The sequence below is a fragment of the Paramormyrops kingsleyae genome, chromosome 8 (assembly GCF_048594095.1).
Source record: "Paramormyrops kingsleyae isolate MSU_618 chromosome 8, PKINGS_0.4, whole genome shotgun sequence".
In the NCBI taxonomy this organism is placed as follows: Eukaryota; Metazoa; Chordata; class Actinopteri; order Osteoglossiformes; family Mormyridae; genus Paramormyrops; species Paramormyrops kingsleyae.
Genome location: NC_132804.1, coordinates 34,237,450 through 34,258,824, shown reverse-complemented (window position 1 = coordinate 34,258,824; position 21,375 = coordinate 34,237,450). Strand labels below are relative to the sequence as shown.

The window sequence follows — 21,375 nt, the reverse complement described above, 5'->3', positions numbered from 1 at the left end:
TCAGGCCCTGTCACATCAGGCCCTGTCACATCAGGCCCTGTCACAGCCCTTACAAATGAATGGTATTGTTCTGTATATATGTGTGTGTGTGTCATGGTAACTAGGCATGGTGCAGGCAGGTAAAGGAGGTGACAAACTTTTTTTTGTCTTATAAATACCCCAATTTATTACAACAAAATCATATTATGTTATATTTACTACAAAATCACATCGCTAGGACAGCACACTATATGCACGCTGTCGTATTATATAAAACAAATTAGCGTGCTTTCCTAGTGTATTAAACAAAATACTCCAGCACCAGCGGGGATCAGCATATCCCGGCATACTCGCTGGCAATTGTAAAAAGTCCTTATCTGTGTTTGGTAAATAGCCTTTGTTATATTGTTGGTGTAATGGTTGCATTTCCCTATTGTCGCGCGTGTGTTTGCCTGTGTCTTTTGTGTGTACCTTGTCCGATCCTCGCTTGTATTAAGCTTGAGTAAATCTCCCACCGTGTGTGCACCTTATAGTTCGGCGTCTGACCACCTCGTGTTACCGCTGTGTGTATTTGGGTTTGGTGCTCATTGGGTGCCTGTTACAGTTCTGTTAAGGACTAAAATAAAGAGCGTGTTCTGTTCCATCAAACAAGTCTACTCATCCTTCGCTACGCTCGCGATGCCTCGGTCCGCCGGGTGCTATTTTGCTGTCAGAAGTGCGATTGGAGTCGTCTTATGATGATCTCTAACAACTGGGGCAAGGATTCTGGTGGCCGTGGTAGGGAGCAGCAGAAGACCCGATGGAAACCTCAGGAACTCAGCAGCACGCCTTCGCGGGGAGACCTGATGGCTCTAGCATGTGCCGGCCTCCAGCAGGGTAAGCTGAACCAAGCCCACCAGCATGAGAGAGGGGGACGAAACCTGCAGTGAATCTCCTGCACTACGAAGGTAAAGGGCTCCTTGTCCAATCCTTGTCCAATCCTTGTCCAAGTGGGCCTGGCCACCTGGCACAATGGCTGGAGCGAGGCGGAGACAGCGGTGCACTTAGCATTGGCACTGGAGGGGTCACCATACCATAAGAAGAACATTGCTGGTGTAAATTTATGTGCTCAAGGCTCCCCTCAGCCTGGCCCCCGACGAGCAGCAAAATCTCGCTGCCCTATAGGAGGCGCTGGAGCTGTGGTCCAGCCAGCAGTAGTCTGTGGAGGCAGAGAGGGCAGAGCTGGCGAACCGCTGTAGGCGGAACAGCAAGACCCTGAGGGTGTTTGCAGCAGACCTCCGCATCCTTGCATGGAAGGGCAACCCGGACTTCCCCAGCGCTGCACAAGAAGAGCTGGCACGGCACTAACACCAGAGTGGCTGCACCAGCACATCGAACTGCAGGCACTGGGCATGCTCACTGAGGTCCTGGTGGAGGTGGAGAGAGCCAAGGAAATCCAGTCCCCACCTGCAACATCACACTGGTCACCAGCCACCCTGTGCTGAACCTGCACCTGCGCACCTTTGGACTTCGACAGCGAATAGGGACAGAGCATGCGACCTGCACAGTGCCATGGCGGAGACGTCGCCTGTCTCCCTGCTACTGCTGTGGAGAGGTCAAGGACTTCATCCCGCATCGTGAACAACAGCTGGGAGATGCCAGGCGGGTGACACTGTGAGGAGGGCGCTACGCGCAATGCATGCCAGTCCAACCCCGACAGCTGCGCCCAGAGTGGGCCTGTATTTTGACTGCCTAGCGGATGAGTCATCCTGCTGAGCCCTGGTGGACACGGGGTCCACCATCACCTTGACCTACCCAGGTGTGCTACCAGGTACTAGCAGAGCTGCGCCGGCCAGCTGGGAGACGACTGACGTCGGTGGCTGGTGTGCGCATGGCCCTGAGGGGGAGGAGGCAGCTGCGTGACTGGCTGGTTGGACACACGGTGGTGCAGGAAATTTAGCTCGCTGACAGCGCTGACCCCTGCATCATCGGTTTGGACCTTCTGAATTGACTGGGGGCCACTATCAATGTGCCAGGTGCGAGCTGTATGGGAGGTGTGGCAGAGTAGCAGCCAGGACCCGACGGCGGAGCAGCAGGACGAGCTTAAGGATCTATTGGACTCATTCCAGGATATCTTTGCTGCCAGGGAAGAGGCTTGCCAACCCACTTCCCTGGTACAGCATTGACATGGGGGACACCCCGCCCATACACCTGTGCTCACACAGACTGCCCTTGGTGAAGCGACAAGCAGCAGAGCAGAGAGTCAGAGAGATGGCAGCGGCAGGAGTCACAGAGCCATCCAACAGCCCATAGGTGGCTCCTGCAGTCCTTGTCGCCAAAAAGGATGGGTCTTGACTATTTTTGTGTCGACTATCAGCAGCTGAACATGGTGACGAGAAAAGACTCCTATCCACTGCCATGGATCGATGATGCACTAGACTACATCGCTGGGTTGACGGGGTTCAGCACCCTAGACCTTCGGACTAGCAAGTCGAATTGGCTCCGGAAACTCGCTCTAAGACCAATTTTCCTCTCGACTACAGTCGATGGCACTTTCAGTCGATGCCGTTCAGTTTGTGCAACGCCCTGACCATGTTCTAGAGGCTCATGGAGTGTGTCCTCTCCCACGTCCCCCATTCTGAGTATATTGTCTATCTGGATGATCTGCAAGTCCTCACTGCTTTGCCCGGGCAATCCATAACCTTAAAACTGTGTCCTCCATGATTCGGCAGGCAGGATTATGGCTGGACCCAGAAAAGTGATCCCTCCTCCAGTGCCAGATGCGCTACCTGGGCCATGTCGTCAGTGGAGATGGCGTGGCCATCTCCAGCCAGGCCCGGCCCGCCAGTGTTTCGAAAACTAGCAGCTCGCCACAGAGCAGCAAGGTGATCCCATGTTGTCCAGGGTAAGAGAGTGGTTGAGCAAAGGCAGGCGACTAGGCTGGGAGCCGATCTCGGCCTCTGGCCTGGAAACCAAGGCCTATCACTCCCAGTGGGACACTCTGGACGAGCATGTATCAAGGCTGGTGATCGCCGGGTTGCACAGGGGAGCTGCAGCAGCAGCTGGTGCCCCAGAGCCTGCGCAGCATCGCGTTAAGGTCAGTACACGGGGCCATTGGGGCCAGGCACTTTGGGGTGAAAAAGACACTCAGGAAGCTGTAGCAGTGATTCTACTGGCCTGACTGCTGGCAGGACACTGATGCGACCCGTGCACAGCTTGGGAGGGTCCTAGCCAGCAGTCCGACTCCCCTGCAGCCATACCTGGTGGGCGCCCCCATGGAGCACGTAGAGGTGCACGTCCTGGGTCCCTTCCTTTGCACCAGGAACCGCTACATACTCGTGGCTATGGACTACTTTACAAATTGGCCCGAGGCATATGCAGTTCCCGATCAGAGTGCCACCACCACAGTGACTAAATTGCTGGAGGAGAATTTTTGCAGGTTTGGGGCCCCGAGGAGCTGCACAGCAAGCAGGGGAGGAACTTCAAGGCGCAGGTGGTTGGCGAGGCCTGCCAGTGGCTGGGGATTGTGAAGACCTGCACCACCCCACCTCACACTCAGAGCGACGGGCTGGTGAAGTGGTTCCACTGTACCCTAGCCGCACAGCTGGCAATCCTCGTAGACCAACACCAGTGCGCCTGGTCCTGGGGGTGTATCATGCAGCGGTGCAGAAGAGCACTGGCTTCACCCCCGCCGCCCTCATGTTTAACCGTGAGTTGCAGACCCCGGTGGAGCTGATGTTCGTCTCACCCTCTGAGTCGGAGCTGCCGACGACACCAGGATTGGACTACCTGCGCCAGCTCTGGGATCGTGCGTGGACAGGGCGCGAGCTGGTCAGGAATCATCAGGACATAGAAACGGCCAGGCCGAAGACAGCATATGATGTCCACTGCTGGGGACAGGCCTTCCAGCCCGTGGACCCTGTTTGGGTATACTGCCCCATCACCCAAGCTCGACAGCCAGTGGAAGGGTCCTGGAGTGGAGCTCCAAAGTGGTTTACCAGGTACGGATACCAGAGCGGCGCAGGACTGTAATGTTGTACCATGACCACCTGGTTCCATACCAGCCCCTGGCCCACTCAGAGCAGCCATTGCCAGGACCCCTGCAGCAGGGACTGATCAGGATGGTGGGGACCTCGGGGCCCCCTGGCCACAGAGGGCTCGCTGCTGCTCAGAGTGTCTTTGGGACTGTGTGGGGATTCTGGGAGGGTTAACCCCCTAAGGGGGTGGGGCAGAGTAGTGCTGAAGGGACTGTGGGGCAGTGTGGCAGTTTGGGCTGGCGCCAACCATGTAAACAGTTTGCTGTGATCATTATGCACTGCAATGTCTTGTGTAGTATCGTAATGTCATACCCATCCATCCATCCATCCATCCATCCGTTTTCTGAAACCGCTTGTCCGTTGTAGGGTCGCAGGGGGTCTATCCTGGAGGCTACGTGCACAAGGCAGTGAACAACCCAGGATGGAGCACCAATCCATCGTAGTGCACACTCACACACCATTCACTCACCCACACACACCACAATGTCATTTGTAGCGTTTAATGTTTATTGGTGTATTTAACGTGCGTGTGTGTGTGTTAATACCGTGCATGTTAAGAGTAAGAGGGGCGCTGGGCATGGTGGGCAGCGCTAGTGTGTTGAGTGTGACCGGTATGGGTGCAATAAAGCCACCTTGTGGTAGAACCCGGAACAGTCCCAATGTCATTTCTGAGAAGCAAGCAGTATGGCTCAGTGACCTGTCTTTACAATACTTTTAAAATTTCTTGTCTTGCCATCCTGATCATTTTGTTGCATCTGTTCTTCTGACCAGATCACAATTATTATTATAATTTTATACTTTGTTTATTGTTGTTTTCTGATATCGTAGCATTTGTATTGTGTTTCAGTGGCAGGTTATTTGCACAACCAATCCACAAAGGAAGCATTTAAAGTCCCATGCCAATGTACCAAAATACCAAAGAGGTACCCCAGCTGATTTGGCATTTTGGTACTGGTACTTGACCAGAAGCCAATGGAAAAGTGAAAGTACCAAAAGTACCATACCAAACAAAAGGTACTTGGTGCGATGGAAAAACACACTTAGTCTTGTTTAGTTCTAGTCTTTATTGTTAGCCTTTGTTTAGACCCATTGCAATCTGTTTTGTTTCTAAGTGTTGGGAGTTGAGTGTGAAATAAAGTTCCCGTAGTTTGAAAGCCACCCTCTGGATCATTATCCATGCCTTGAAGAGACATGCCCACATTTTGCAGAAAAATATCATCCAGAGTAGTCCTTACCTAATGATTCTATGAGCAATGTATATTATGATTCTATGTCTTAGTATTTATATTCTGTTTATTGTTTATTTTTCATTGCACTACAAACAATGAGGATATTTCAGGTTAGTGCATTACTCCATGCATCATATTATATCTGAAGCTGACAGTAAATGATATTCTGACTTTAGCTAGACATAAATAAGAAAGGAAATATATATCCTGTGTAACCTGAAAACATGGCTTTGGAATAAATCATGTAGTAGCAGACTATGGAGCGAGCTTGGTATTCTGCCATCTGTTGTTTCTGACGTGTATAGGAGCCACAGTGGGTAGCATTGTTGCCTCACACACCCAGGGATGTGGGTTTCAACCCCATCACTGCTCTGTGTGTGCAGTTTGTGTGCTCTCCCGGTGCCCCACTGGGTTTCCCCTGCAGTCCCCAGATATACAGTTAGGCTAGCAGGCATTTCTAAATTGCCTGTTATGTATGATTGTGTGTGTGTGTGCATTAGGTTTATATTGCATTGTGGGGGACCAAATCTCCCCGAAAATGTAATAAAAACCTGTTTTTTGACGTTGTGGGCACCATTTTTGCGGTCCCCACAAAGATCTGTGAATGCAATCAAAAAACTAAAAAAATGCCAAAGTCTCATATTTTGTTTGGTTACTTATGGTTAAAGTTAGGGCTGGGTAGGGATCATGTTTTGATAATGGTTTCCCCCATAGAAATGAATGGAGAGTCCCCACAAACCTCTGTGTGTGTGTGTGTGTGTGTGTGTGTGTGTGTGTGTGTGTGTGTGTGTGTGTGTTCTGCGTGGACTGGCACCCTGTCCAGGGTGTGTCCCTGCTTTGTACCCTATGCTTTCTGGGGTAGGCTCCAGGCTCCAAGCCCCCCTGATCTGGAAAAGCAATTTGAAGATGGATGGATGGGTAAAATAAACAAAAAAATTGACAATGCACAGTTACAGGAGCTTATTTTTGGCAATGGACTAGTGCAGCTGTATGAGTAAAGTTCCACAGCCATTAGTCTAAAAGTTTGTATGATGTGTTCCAGCAGAATTGTCAAGCCATTCTCCATTGTGTAATCTTGACTCCATTAAAACTAGAAATGGTTCTGCTATAAAAGTGATAGTAAAACTGAGCTCTTCACAGCCAACACATCATTGATTCATTACAGCCTATAGGAGCACCATGTCCCACTATTCAATAGTTTTTGAAAATCCACTCATTTTGACCACATGTTACCATTAAGGAATCTACTGTACAAAATTTGATCATGGCAGAAATTCTGTATGAATAACATTATAACATTCTGCTATGTGATGGTACAATGACATCACAATCAAATCATCCCCAAAAGACCATACTTGCCACTAGTGACAGCAAAATTAGGCTTGCTTGAAGCAATGACATTTTCCAGCCAAATAATTCACCAAAAAGTGAAACTAATGTATATTTTTAAGTTTTATGAGAAAAATTTTACAGTGCCAAAAATAATAATTTTTAAGCCACTATTTTTCTACTCTGTAGAACTTGCAAGGTTTTTAATTCCCAAGAGAGCACAGCAAGCTACCTGGATTATTTAAAAAATGTGTAAATGTATACAAGCCTGACAAACTGCTGTTAAGTGAGAAACTATGAGTTTGTATATTTAGTATAAACATGGATCACTGCCGTTTTGGGAGCAGAACTAAGTCATCCAAACCTGAACTCAAGTTCATTGCAGCACAGAGTATTGTGCCTATCCATCCATCCATCCCATTCTAAATTAACTTAATGAGTAACTTGGAGATACCAATTTATCTAACTGCATGTTTTTGGGACCGTAGGAGGACGCAATCAGAAACAAGGCAGAAAATGCCAACAGGGGCAAGAACTGAACCTTCTGCCCTGGTGATATGAGACTATATTGGTAATCACTGGGCCACAACAGAATTCCAGTGCTTTCTAAACTTGTGAAAACCTGGCTTCAAGCCTGGATGAAAACTCTAAATTAATACAGTACCAATCAAAAGTTTGGACATGCCAAGCCTCCTACAAAGGAGAGTAATAGTGTCTCATCACATGACCTGGCCACCTTACCTAAACACAGCAGAAATGGTTTTGGAGCAGTTTGACCAGAGAGTGGAGGAAAAATGGCCAATGAGTACTCAGCATATATCTGGGAACTGTACTGAACTGGGCCTATATTCACAAAGCATTTTATTTTACCACTAAGAGTACTCCTAAATCGCACTAAAAGTTTTTAGCAAAGTTTTTTTTTCCTAAAATCTATTCACAAAGTAGCTAAAAGCAAGTTTTAGTTAGGAAAAGAGCCAACTCCTAACCTGAGAGTATGACTCCATCGCTATGGCTAATGTTAGTTCTCATGGACTTTTGAAACATGACAAAATATGGAAAAAAAAAAAAAAATAAACTAAACTTAAGAAAAAAGAAACGTCCTCTGACTTAACTGTTTTTACTTTCAGTAAACTTAATGTGTAAATAAATTTATTTGTATGAACACTAAAAGAGTCAACACCATAAGACATAAACTAAAAATGTTTCACAATGTGTCCCTGAATGAAGGGAGGCTCAAAATCAAAAGTACCAGTCAGTATCTGGTGTGGCCACCAGCTGCTTGAAGTACTGCAGTGCATCTCCTCCTCATGGACTGGACCAGATTTGTCAGTTATTGCTGTGAGATGTTACCCCACTCTTCCACCAAGGCACCTGCAAGTTCCTGGACATTTCTGGGGGGAATGGCCCTAGCCCTCACCCTGCGATCCAACAGGTCCCAGACGTGCTCAATGGGATTGAGATCCGGGCTCTTCGCTGGCCATGGCAGAACACTGACATTGCTGTCATGCAGAAACTCACGCACAGAACGAGCAGTATGGCTGGTGGCATTGTCCTGCTGGAGGATCATGTCCGGATGAGCATGCATAAAGGATACCACATGAGGGAGGAGGATGTCTTCCCTGTACCGCAAGGCATTGAGATTGCCTGCAATGACAACAAGCTCAGTCCGATGGTGATGTGATATACCGCCCCAGACCATGATGGACCCCCCACCTCCAAATCGATCCCGCTCCAGGGTACAGGCCTCGGTGTATCGCTCATTCCTTCGACGATAAACACGAATCCGTCCATCACCCCTGGTGAGACAAAACCGTGACTCATCAGTGAAGAGCACTTTTTGCCACTCCTGTCTGGTCCAGCGAAGGTGGGTTTGTGCCCATAGGCGGCGTTGTTGCTGGTGATGTCCGGTAAGGACCTGCCTTACAACAGGCCTACAAGCCCTCAGTCCAGCCTCTCTCAGCCTATTGCGGACAGTCTGAGCACTGATGGAGGGATTGTGTGTTCCTGGTGTGACTCTGGCAGTTGTTGTGGCCATCCTGTACCTGTCACGCAGGTGTGATATTCAGATGTACCGATCCTGTGCAGGTGTTGTTACACGTGGTCTTCCACTGCGAGGATGATCAGCTGTCCTTCCTCTCTCCCTGTAGCGCTGTCTTAGGCGTCTCACAGTGCGGACATGGCAATTTATTGCCCTAGCCACATCAGCAGTCCTCATGCCTCCCTGCAACATGCCTAATGCACGTTCACGCAGATGAGCAGGGACCCTGGGCATCTTTCTTTGGGTGTTTTTCCACAGTCGGTAGACAAGTCTCTTTAGTGTCCTGCGTTTTTAGAACTGTGACCTTAAATGCCTACTTTCTGTAACCTGTTAAGGTCTTAACGACCATTCCACAGGTGCATGTTAATTAATTGATTATGGTTAATTGAACATGCATGGAAAACATTGTTTAAACCCTTTACAATGAAGATCTGTAAAGTTATTTGGATTTTTACAACATTATTGTTGAAATACACAGTCCTGAAAAAGGGACGTTTCTTTTTTTGCTGAGTTTATAACTAAACTTTAATTGGCCTACAGTACTTTGCATTGCAGTAACCTCTCTGCTTCTGGCTAGCTACCTGAGGCTAATTATGCATGCACAGAAAAAATGACGGGAAGTCATTTTCTTTGAATGACAAATACAGACTGATCAAAGCTAATGATAAACTACCAAAACTGAGCCAATAAAATGCAGCGTTGAAACTACAATAAGATATATTTTATGTACAGTACTGTATTATACTGTATTATGAATTATGCACAGTTCTGTAATTTGAAAAGTGTTTTAAACAGCTGTGTACTGTATTTGGAATGAGTCAATAAATCCTGTACATAGCGACGCTGTCCATTTTCTTACCTTATATGTATAATATAATAAAAATATAAATGTCAATTAGGTGGTAATCTGCTTGAGACATAAAGAAAAAGAAAGAAAAAGGTTATACTGATCATCTGCTTATAGTGATCAATTTCACCCAGACAGATGTGATCACTATAAGAGGTTTCCACTGTATATCACTGTATACTTTTTGGGGGGTCACGGGGGTGGAGACTCAAACCCTAGTCGCCGAGGTGTGAGGCAACAATGTTAACAACTGCACCACTATGCCGCCCCAGTTGAAAAACATTCTGAGGTTAAATTGAGTTACCAAATTACCCATATATCTGCCTATATGTATGAATGGTGTGTGAGGATGGCACCCCATGCTGGGCTGTTCCCTGCCTTGCCCCCCCCCCCCCATGACCCTACCTAAGACAAGTAGTTACAGAAAATGGAGGAATGTAGGTAATGAGTTAGGGATAGTAGCAAATTTGTATCATAATGATTTCCAAGTGATGTACTTTTCTGTACATACAATTAATACCCACAGATCCTAGAATTTGGTGATCAGTGGTCATTGTTGACACACCACAGCACACAACAAAATGTGTCCTCTGCATTTAACCCATATGTGACATCGTGACATAGCAGGGGGCAGCTAATTCAGCACCCAAGGAGCAGTGCCTTGGTCAAGATACCACAGTGGTGCCTTGCTGGTCAGGGATTCAAACCAGCAAACTTTCAATTATAAGTGTGCTTCCCTAACCATTAAGCCACTACTGCCCACAAGAAAGAAAGAATAATAAATAAAGATAAATCAGGGGAGTGTGCGAACATAGTCCCCCACTACAAGAAATTATGCAGTGGAGATTCCCACATTTGAGCCTCATCCTGGGTGAACCACCTTCGTGATCATGGTATTTCCCCTGCCAGGTAAGTATCAATGCCTTATGCCCTGTGAGCAGCTGTATCTAGGTGGAAACCTCATATATGGAGGGAGGTGTCCACAGCTGTGGCGTGCCAGGTTGTGCTAATGCCACCCAAAATGTCAGCTTGCACGCCGGTCATAGGCCTCGCCTTCAAGAAATCAAAGCAATGGTAATTACAGGCGCACATTGCTTTATTGAGCTTGAGTTTTCGTGCACCTTGTTTTCTCATGGCACACCCGAAGCCAATTTTCTGGCTACGCCATTGATCCCCAGGCATTTTATTCATTAAATGATTAAAGCACTGATAACTCACATGACGTATCCGCTAAAGTGAATAATACGTTGTTACATTTACAGTTTTAAAGTCTCCAATATTACTTGATTGTGCTTCTATACTGCCCCCTTGCGTCGTGAATGTTTTGTTACGGTCGAAAGATTACATTGGAAAAAGTATTACACTGAACAGGTATTTTATATTCATTTCAAAGTACCCTTTAGATGAGAAGTAATAAATCGTGCAAGTCATTAATGAAAATGCTGTATAAACAAATATTTATACACGTATCTGTTTCGTGTTTTCTAAGCAAATGTTTAGTTATAAATGCTTCCAGAGATACCATCGTACAGCTTCTGCATGTGCTTTTAACTTGACTGGTTTGCGCTAGTTTTTAAAGGGAAATACGTGTGCCATCATAGCAGACAAACAAAAGTACGCCGCCGCAAGCACAGCATAAACTTCTGTGACAACATGAAAAATAAAGCGCAAACGTAAATATATTTCATGAACTACTGCACTACTAGAACTAACGGATCATTTTTGTATAAACTCTATTTTCGCCAAAGTTGCAATCTGGGCTCCATCGAATGACGTAATCCACGCGACGACGTGTCCTGTGACGCCAGCGCGTAGGCGCCATGTTCCATGAACCTGTGCCGGTTTGAAATATAAAGTAAAACATACGTAGGGAAATTAATGTTATCCCGGTACTAATATTCCGTTTTCTAGAGGTGGTCGCCGCCCAGAATTTTCTTTAATCACCTTGACGAAAAAGGTGTCTAAGGTAACGTACGCTATAACGTGATATTCTAGCAAGTGGCGTGAATTTTGTCGTACCTAGCCAGCTAGCTAAGTGGTATTTGCGATGGATATGCGTTTAGAAATGAAATACTACCTGATTTAATTTTTTGTCAGAATAAGGTTAATGTTTTAGTTAAATTAATACATTAATTCATCTTTACTGATTTGCGCATCACCTTCTTTTGTATCGTTGGGAATCTGGCAAGCGTAACATCTTGACAGTAGCCTGACCATGCCTTCCTGCTTTATGGCTTTACGTATACTCTTTTTAGACACATCTCAGTATAGTATTGGGTTTGTTTGCGGTTGCATGAAGTATTCACCTCAAATAAATCCCTCTATTGGTCATATGAAATGTATGTATTTAAAAATCTTTTTAATGTTGTAACGCGGGCTGCATGGTCTGATCCGCCCTCATGCTTCTCTGGGGTTCGTTTTACAGGTAGATAGTGTGCCATGAGTTTGTTCGGGACGAGTTCTGGATTTGGTGCTGGAGGCACCAGCGTTTTTGGTAGCACAACAACAGATAGTCACAATCCCATGAAGGTAAGGCGTTTATACTGTAGTGCAATTGAAAACGCTATGAAAATCAGTGCATTGATTCAAAGATTATGACGATATACATGTGTGAATAATGGTCGTATACTGTTAATAGTGTAATCTTTTTATTTAGATGAAAGCATTATCTAGGCAAGCGTACTTTCAAATTTATTTATTTATTTTTTTTACAGTAAAATATTCTATTATGACATTTGAGTAACTTGAAGATCTCCCACTTCTTAGCTAAAGTATTATAACGTTGGTTCCGCACAAGTCACTGAAGTCAGTATTATATACGTGAGATAGTATGCGGGTAAATTCACTAGTACGTTTATCTCACATCAAGGACTGTGCTTTACAGGATGTTGAAGTGACCTCGCCTCCTGATGACAGTATTAGCTGCCTTGCATTCAGCCCGCCGGCCATGCCAGGGAATTTCCTGATTGGAGGATCGTGGGCTAATGATGTAAGTCACCTCTCTGTTAGTGTGGTTTAACCTGAATGCAGCCAGTCCACATATAAGTGTGTATTTAAAAATGGCTTCGTATTAGCCCTCATGCTGAATATAGCAAATTATGTTTCATCTAGTTTCTGTACTGCTATCAGTATTCAACATCTAAAGTGTGTATTCTGCTCCTTACTGCACTCACATTGCTTTTCACAATTTGTTTCACTGTTAATAAACTCTACATCTATACATGTACACAAGTCTTCCCCAATTCCAGTCCTGGAGGGCCAGTTTGCAACACAGTTTGCAGATTTCCCTGCTTGAACACACCTACTAAACCTGGCAGTTGGCTGGTGAACTGAATAAGGTGTGTTATTCTGGGAAATCTGCAAGGGCTTCAGACTCTGAGGCTATGTTCACACTGCAGGCCTTAATGCTCAATTCTGATTTTCTGCTCAGATCGGATTTTTGTTTGCCTGTTCACATTACTCTTTTTAATGTGTGCAATATCAGATTTCAATGTGAATGGTTCACTGTACTGAACTGGCCCACGTGCGCACAAAACAACAAAGACGCAATGACACGCATGCGCAAAAACAGACCCCACTTTATTGATTCGAAAACTGCCCGGTTACGATATGAACCTTCCAGTTTTGCCGGAACAGATTTATCTCCCCAAATACTTAAATCCAGCACCTCGCTGTCCCTCCACTGGCCAACTTCTGTGCTCTCCTCCATGTTTGGCACTCTGATGGAGACATATGGTGACTTCCGCCTGCGCAGAAATGTAACAAATGTCAATCGAGAGTGACGTAAAAGTCGCATGAATTCAGATTTCGCTGTTCAGACTGAGGTCACACTGCAAAAAATCAAACCTGTATCCGATTTATGACCACATACTAAAGTGGCCCAAATCGGATCTGAAAAAATCGGATTCCATGTGACTTGTGCTGTTCACATTGTCATGAAAAAATGCGATCTGAGTCACATATGAGCAGAAAATCGGATACTGAACTTAGCCTGACTGTTTAGTCACTTTTGCGACCATTTTTGGAGACAAAATTTTATAACTAGGTACAAGAGTGTGATTTGCCATTGGGTGTTTTTTTAAAACCATCATCGTATATCACGTGAAACACCAACAGGGAGTGAGGACTTGTGTGTGGTGTTGGGTATTGAGAACCAGTTCCAAATTAGAAATGGTTCTAAAAGTTTAAGAACTGGGAATTCAATAAGATATTTGGATTACGGTTCCACAAGTGCATTTTTACTCAACTGTGCAAGGGTTAAAATAAAGTTGAAATAATTTATGCCTGAGTGTAGCGTCTGGGCGGAATCAAAAATTAGGTATTGCCTATTGTTAAATATTTAGGTTAACCAATTATTAAAATTGGACCTGCGTACCATCCAGTTTAGGCAGGTTTAACAGAACTGTGCAATATTACTGACATCCGTGACAAACTGACATCCAAGATCCAGAGTGTGGATGTTAACCTTATTTATTTTATATTGAAACACCCTGTTTTTGGTTTGATCACTAATGCTGAACTTTTTTTTATCTTTAAAGAAGATATTGGGTCGCAAAATCATGCTGAGGCAAGTGGTGGTCGCGCTAACTTCCATTCTAACAGTGTTCTTTGTGCAAGAAGAGAAGCAAAAGAGAAAGCAATATTCAGCAACACTATTCCATGTCCTGGTACTCCAAATAAAGCTATTTCAGTGCTATGTTTTATGTCCAGCTCAAATGCTTTATTTTCACAGTTTTTTTTTTTTTTAGAGTATTATAATCTGAACCAAGAATCGATAAGGATAACCAGAGGGAGTGAGAGGGTGATCGGAGTGGAGAGTTAACGCGAGGCTTTCATCCTAACAATGGGGGTTGGGGACGATTCTGCGCAGGATGTCATCTACCTGTGTCTGGTCCATAAGTGCTTTTGTTTGGCCTTTTGGTGATAATGAAATGAACTTTGGTTATGTGGCACCATTTAACTTAATCATTTTTTTCTTAAAACTACTACTTACCTCTGTGACTTTCCTTTAAAATAAAACACCACATTGCTAATTATATAAATTATATATTCGTTACTAAAACATTAGTAATACACTAATACAGTTAAGATAAAATTATGATTGTGTTGTGTTGTATGTGACTTTAAGTGGTGCGCCTAAATCTTGTGCTGGTGCTCCGAGAAATTGCAGTAAAGTGCACCAGTGTTACTAGTGAAAACGGTTAGTCTAGAGCCCTAGACTGCAAACTGGCCCTCTAGGACCGAAATTGGGAACGCTGTTCTACACCAATGCTGACATGTTAAATTTCTGATTAAAATGGCTTTTACTGGGATTTTACATTAACCGTCTGGTATGCTGTTTGTCTAAGGATGTTCTTCTGAATGTAAACTGAGTTGTATTGATTAGTAAATCACTGATGGTGAGTAATTGTAGCTTTCTGAACATGAACTTTAAGGTCACTTTAAGGTGAAAAGCAAAGAAAATAATATAATATTCTTCAGTTAACCTTGTGTGCCTGTGATGCAGGTGCGGTGCTGGGAGGTGCAGGACAATGGACAGACTGTCCCCAAGGCCCAGCAGATGCACACTGGGCCTGTCCTGGATGTTTGTTGGAGTGATGTAAGCACTCTGGAGTTTTTTTTTGAGGGAGGGGGGGGAGGTGGCCCAGTGTGCTAAGCCTCTGTGCCTATGATTGGAAGGTCATCGGTTCAAGCCCCGGCCTCCACAGAATAGTTACATGTCCGTGGGCATCATGAGAGCTGCACGCTTGCTAACCCTGCGCTGTGACCCCCAAACTTGCTGTCATCTCTGTATGTGCCTGTGTGTTTCAGAGCAGAGCAGGATGGAGTAGGCAAAAAGAGAATTTCCCCACTGGGATTAATGAAGTATCACTATTCTTTAGAGCCTGGCAGTTAATCAAATTTAAATTTCAGTGAAATTTTGGCTTCCAACAATTATCAAAACAAAAGAATCAAGATAAAACGATTATTGTGCCATTGTTCGGTTTGCATCGATGCTCCTGTTTTGTCTTGTGTTATAAATCCAGGCACTGTTCTCCAACCCCTTTTTATTTGTTTGTTGGTTGAATTATATTTAGAGTTCAAGGAAATCCAGTGTTAAAAAGACAAGTAAATTGGTAATTGCCATCTCAGTATTGATCAAAATATTCATGTTTATGATTCTCACTATAATTGAGCAGCTCTTCTGTTCTTTTCTGTTCTGTTCCGTTCTATTGTGACTCCTAGCAGGTCCTGTGTGAACTTCACAATGTTCTCTCGTAATTAGACGGCTGATGTGTTTGCACTGTATTGTAGGATGGAAGCAAGGTTTTCACTGCCTCCTGTGATAAAACGGCGAAGATGTGGGACCTTAATAGTAATCAGGCCATGCAGATCGCACAGGTATGAGCTTGAACTAAAATAACATGTCACTTTAATCCTGTAAACTAGATACTAAATCAGGTGTGACCAAAATAGCTGGGAAGCTTTATCTGTTTTGGATACTAGTAAACGCATATTAGGTTTCCTGTTTCATAGTTACTAAGTATTGTAATGCTTTTACTTTTGGTAGTGACCTCACTGTCACAGTACATGATACAAAATATGAGATGGTGAATCACCCTGTTCAGCAACTACCTTAGCAATGTTTTGACTTTAAGGCTCTGATTCTTCCCTGTTGAAATACCTGAAGTACAATCATACATAAAAGCAGGGGTGTCAAACTCGAGTCCTGGGGGGCCGGGGCTCTGCATAAGTTTTGGTTTCCCCTCGTTTAACACTCCTGATTCCTTGTGCTAATTACCACACAGCTCTTGAGCTGAATCATTTGTGGTGGAACAGGGAAAAAACCAAGCTACACAGGGCTGGAATTTGACACCCCTGCATTAAACTGTTTCGCCATATAAGGATTGACCAGGACAATGTCTCATTTCAACCCCCCCCCCCCCCCCCCCCGAATAGCATGATGGGCCTATCAAGACAATCCACTGGATTAAAGCCCCTAACTACAGTTGTGTTATGACTGGCAGTTGGGACAAAACTTTGAAGGTAGGATTTTAAATATCTTAAGAAGAGGAATAATCCAGACAAATGTGCCATACTTCCTTAGTGCAGAAATGTTCTTTTGAATAGGTTGAAGTTTGCTGGTAACCAGCAACGAGAGACAATCTGCTTGTCTATTCAGTGCTTGATGAGATTGAGTGTGCAAAGAAAGCTGTCTCTTTGAAAAGGAGCACATTGTCAGCAGCAAAGCTATTGAATCCTTTAGAAAGTTAAAATTGCTCCTGTCAAGTATATCCTGCTGTATTTAGGAAGTATTGAAAAATGCACTTTGGTGAGTTTCAGCAATTTACTAATGCCTTGTTTTTAATAACCACCTATCCGATTAGTCCCATGCTGTCCATTGTAGTATTATATTATCGATACTGAAATGGACTCCCATCCAGGTTATGGTCTGGCAGTCATCTAAACTGACACGTAAAAGACATTTTAGTGGGGGCCTTAGAGTATTGTTCCGCCCGGTGCCTCTAAATGTGAGTTTTGCTGTCCTCGTAGTTCTGGGACACCCGCTCCCCCAACCCTATGATGTCCCTGCAGATGCCTGAGCGATGCTACTGTGCCGATGTGGTGAGCCTGTCTTCCTTTTGTTCTGCTTCTGTCTGAAGCCTGTAAAAGCCCTTCGGTGCCCCATTAACCATCAATATGCTGTATTTATTTAATGGCATCTAGGATGAGTTTATGTGGGAGGGGGTTTTTCTTATGATGTAACCTTGTCTGGTAGTAGGACAGCGTTTGAAGCACATAATTATGAAAATTATTAAGATGAACATAGCAGTGTGAGAGAAGAATGTCTGGTGCTCCTCAGCTTGTGACGGCTTGGCGCTCCCCCCCCGAAGCACAAACCCTGGGTGTCCGTCGGGCCTCATGTTTCACTGGGCAAAATGGCTAAAAAAGTTGCATAAAGACCCGCATTTCGCCAGATAAAGCGGGGCCAGTGACACTTCATCACCTCCTGAATTTGGGCAGGTCTACCCCATGGCGGTGGTGGCCACAGCTGAGCGGGGGCTGATTGTCTACCAGCTAGAGAACCAGCCGTCCGAGTTCCGGAGAATAGACTCCCCCCTCAAACATCAGGTGAGCTTCAGCAATAAAGCAGAAAGGTTTCTCAGCCCTGATACCTGTGGCATGTGCTGCACGGTCTTTCTCACTTAATTAGCCTTTGTTGTGCTGATGATTGAATCTCGTTATTGGAATCATTCCACACCAAATGCTGTAGTAAAGCCTTGTTGTAGTTTTTTTCCAAAAATAAGCTGTAAATGTGTCATGGAGCACCTTGTAATGCTGAAGAAAAAGGATTATTGGGCTAGTGAGATGTGGATCTCTTAAACATGGGGTTTCTTGAGCTGGAGCCTTTTGGTGTGAGGTTGAACTCCTTGAGCAGACACTGACCTGTGAACTCTGATCGACGCCCTGCAGCACCGCTGTGTCGCAATCTTCAAGGATAAGCAGAACAAACCCACGGGCTTTGCTCTGGGGAGCATCGAAGGACGGGTGGCCATTCACTACATCAACCCTCCCAACCCGTGAGTCATCGTGGCTGCATGGCAGTTTCATCGCCAGAGGAAACTGGCGACTTTCATGTTCCAATGTAAATAGTGAAGTAGTGTTGCCCAAAAGCATGTGTGTGTAAATTCTTTTTGTAGCCTGGTTCTGGAATGGACAACTACATTACACCTTAGTTTTCATTCGTGTCATACAGTAAAATAGTTCTTATTATAGCTTGATATAACTTATTATATTAATCAGAATTAAAGCTGGACAATAAATACTACCATGGCACCAGCTGTTCAACAATTCAGTAAATAGCACATAGTGCAATAACCTTTCCTTATCCTTACGTAACCTTACTCTTCAGTGCAATATTGTACCTAATAGTACAGTCTGCTCTATAGTCTAGCTAATATCTTCCAAAGTTAGTTTTGTATATTGTTTTAATATTTGTGAAATATATTCTCTATAAGCAGTTCACCACAGAAAATTCCTTGGACATATGGTGTCCTGCTCAATTTTAAGCTTGATTTTGACGTTGTAATGTTTCTCTCATCCGACTGTGTTTCAGTGCAAAGGATAACTTCACATTTAAGTGCCATAGGTCCAACGGCACCAACACAGCCACGCCGCAGGACATCTATGCTGTGAGCAACGCTTTCCATGGGCCAGTCGGCCACTTGGCTTTCGGAGATGTTAATGTGAGAATGTTACTCGAGATCCAATGACCTGTGGGCTGGTCCATCTGGCAGGTGAATGCCATCTCCTTCCATCCTGTCCATGGAACCTTGGCCACCGTGGGCTCCGACGGACGCTTCAGTTTCTGGGACAAAGATGCCCGGACTAAGCTGAAGACCTCCGAGCAGCTGGACCAGCCCATCACAGCCTGCTGTTTCAACCATAACGGCAACATTTTCGCCTATGCTTCCAGCTATGACTGGTCTAAGGTAAGAGACGGGTTTGTGAAATGTGAAACGTCACCTCTGGCCCGCCGTGCTGCTCTTTAGGGAGATTGCTGAATCACTGTGTTTGTTAGTTCCAAAATGAATTCCTCAGTTGGCTGAAATCCAAGGGCATGACTTGATTTTTGTTTGTAGATTCAGAACAGGAGTCATGAGGATTGGGAATTCCCCAGTGGGACACCAGTAAAAGCAGGAAATCTGGTTTTCATCCCTTCTTTGCTGCACTAGCTGCCTGTAACTTAGCTTGCTTCACTTTGGGATGGGTTGCCTGGGTCTGTCTCTGTTATCCTTATAGAGGGATGACTCCTGCTAGCTAGGGGATACCTTAAGCTACATGACCTCTCTCTGGTCATTTTTGTTTTAAATATGGCGGAAGCTACAACTGAGCAATGGATGACATGCTATTTCTCGGATCTCGCTTAAATGCTTCCTTATTCCAGGGACATGAGTACTACAACCCCCAGAAAAAGAACTACATCTTCCTGCGAAATGCGGCTGAGGAGTTGAAACCTCGGAATAAGAAATGGTGAGATTGGGCAGCAGCTCTGCTTCCACGGAGACAGTATCAATGGGCGGCCGTCTCCCTTACCTTCTGTCTTCCAACTTCAGTGACAGTTGCTAGGGGCTCCCCCTCGTATCCCGTTATGCTTTGCATGTAGGGGGAGGAAGTAGGACAGGCAGCGAGGTTCAGCGAGGTTCATTGTTGCATTGAAACAGATGAATTCTGCTGTATACAGCACTATCCAAACCAGCTGGAGTATGTGATCTTTAACAAAAATAAAGTCCAGACTGGAGAAGGAGTGGATCAGCTTTGAGTTATTCTTTTGCTATGATTTTCTTTCTGCTTTGACAGATTGTCTGGTCTGTAAAGGAGCAATTCTGAGCAGGTCTGAATGTTAATGCTTTTCTGAGAATGTATTTATTTAATATTTAATTTGCAAATATCTTTCACTATCTTCAGAAATCTACTGGAGGAATTCTAAAAAAAAAAAAAAAGACTTTAAATGGAACAGGTCCCTAGCTATTGAGACACATGTGCATGCTGCATCCTCTTCATCCACACTGTATTTTTTTCCCCTCATAAAAACAAACATCATTGGGGGGAGAATCCCCAGAAGATGCCCTGACTGATTGCTCCCCTCCTGTCTCTAGATCCTTGCAGCTGTGTCACGTCTGTTGTGGGGGCAAACCCAAAGGGCAGCACGCGCGCAGAAGACCTGCCTTTACATGTGTATATACAGGAGACCTCTTTTTGCCTTGCGTCTGGACCAATGGCACGGCACTGCGCGCTCTAAGCGGACCAACCCATAGGGCTCTTTGCTGTCCGCTTTGATGCCATTCTTGTGAATTCCATTCGTATAGGAATATTTTTCTTTTGTATACTGCATCCTTAAATCACTTTACGCTTGTTTTGTCACTTCATGGTGTAGTTCTGCAAAAAAAAAATGTGAGATGAATAAAAGCAGCTTTTTGGTCAAACTTGCCTTCCATTTTCTCTGTTCTTGTTTGTCCTGTTGTGGTTTCCTTGGTGGGGTGGAGTTCAGTCATTATAGAAACTCATCATTTGCTATTTATAAGTAACACAATGTACTGTATAGGGACAAGACTAAAGAACAAAGACAGCATGTTGCTGCGATGAAACGATAGTAGCGTATAGAAGTTATGTACGCAACTCCACCTGGTTAAGTTTAAAATAAAAGTTTTCCGTATCTTTGTGCATCTCGTAAATTCTCGCAAGGGGGCGCACTTGGACTTGTTTCTTCTGTAAATCTGTTACACGAGTGGCTTGGAAAGACGTGGTTTAAGATTTGTAATTAAGGGCCCGCAGTTGTTAATCAGGACAATTTCAACGCGATGGCTCAGATAGAGCTGGCGGGGGGTGCAAGGGATGTGTGAAATCATGGGCAAGCCAAAGATGAAAAGTGCAATGAGAACATCGTGACAATGGCAAGCAGGTGACAATTTTCATTTATTGAGGTCATTAGTGCTCCTGCAGTGGGCCTGGTCACTGGGCATCGATCCGTGCAGTGAGCTCATAAGATTGTTCTATGTTACAGCCTCAGCCACAAAACATGCAGTTACATGTTAAATGGCTTGGCTGAGTCGCTGCTCTGTACCCTTGCACGAAACACTAAATTCAACATTTCTTTAATGATTATTTGGATTTAGAGAAGGACGCTAATGTGTAACGGCTGTAAGTTACTGTGGTATAGAAATATCCACCAGCCAAATAAATAAGCATAGCGTTATCAGACGTGAAATTGTAAAGCGGATTTCTAAGAGGAATAGCTGGTAATGATCTTACGCCTAGGTGGTAGCGTTTTTGGTTTGATTGCAGAGCTGATTAAATTCTACATTGCTGTGCCAAGCTGCCCATAATATCACCGTGGTACAATTGCCTTTTTCACATACATCTGGGCTTCTGGTGTACTTTGGCTGTGGGACATAC

General features: G+C 44.7%; 1 protein-coding gene and 2 pseudogenes across 4 annotated transcripts; 1 reads left to right on the top strand and 2 right to left on the bottom strand.

The window, feature by feature from the left end:
• Nucleotides 1-7,692: 7,692 nt before the first annotated feature.
• LOC140592208 (uncharacterized) lies at nucleotides 7,693-9,025 on the bottom strand (annotated as a pseudogene).
• A 1,207-nt stretch (nucleotides 9,026-10,232) lies between these two features.
• On the bottom strand, nucleotides 10,233-10,355 carry LOC111857241 (U1 spliceosomal RNA; annotated as a pseudogene).
• Nucleotides 10,356-10,729: 374 nt separating this feature from the next.
• On the top strand, nucleotides 10,730-20,405 carry rae1 (ribonucleic acid export 1). Of its 4 annotated transcripts, XM_023837884.1 has the most exons (14): nucleotides 11,220-11,404; nucleotides 11,864-11,967; nucleotides 12,323-12,427; nucleotides 14,945-15,037; nucleotides 15,733-15,819; nucleotides 16,378-16,464; nucleotides 16,972-17,043; nucleotides 17,443-17,550; nucleotides 17,893-17,999; nucleotides 18,536-18,611; nucleotides 18,717-18,911; nucleotides 19,367-19,452; nucleotides 19,780-19,813; nucleotides 20,079-20,405. In XM_023837884.1, coding segments are annotated over exons 2-13 (1,107 nt in total). In that variant the 5' UTR covers nucleotides 11,220-11,404; nucleotides 11,864-11,877; the 3' UTR covers nucleotides 19,781-19,813; nucleotides 20,079-20,405. The 4 variants fall into 4 exon arrangements, with proteins under 4 accessions (XP_023693650.1, XP_023693652.1, XP_023693651.1 ...); XM_023837883.2 differs by lacking the exon at nucleotides 19,780-19,813; XM_023837882.2 differs by lacking the exons at nucleotides 11,220-11,404; nucleotides 19,780-19,813; nucleotides 20,079-20,405 and adding an exon at nucleotides 10,730-10,809 and having other exon boundaries at nucleotides 19,367-19,766.
• The last annotated feature ends 970 nt before the right edge of the window (nucleotides 20,406-21,375 follow it).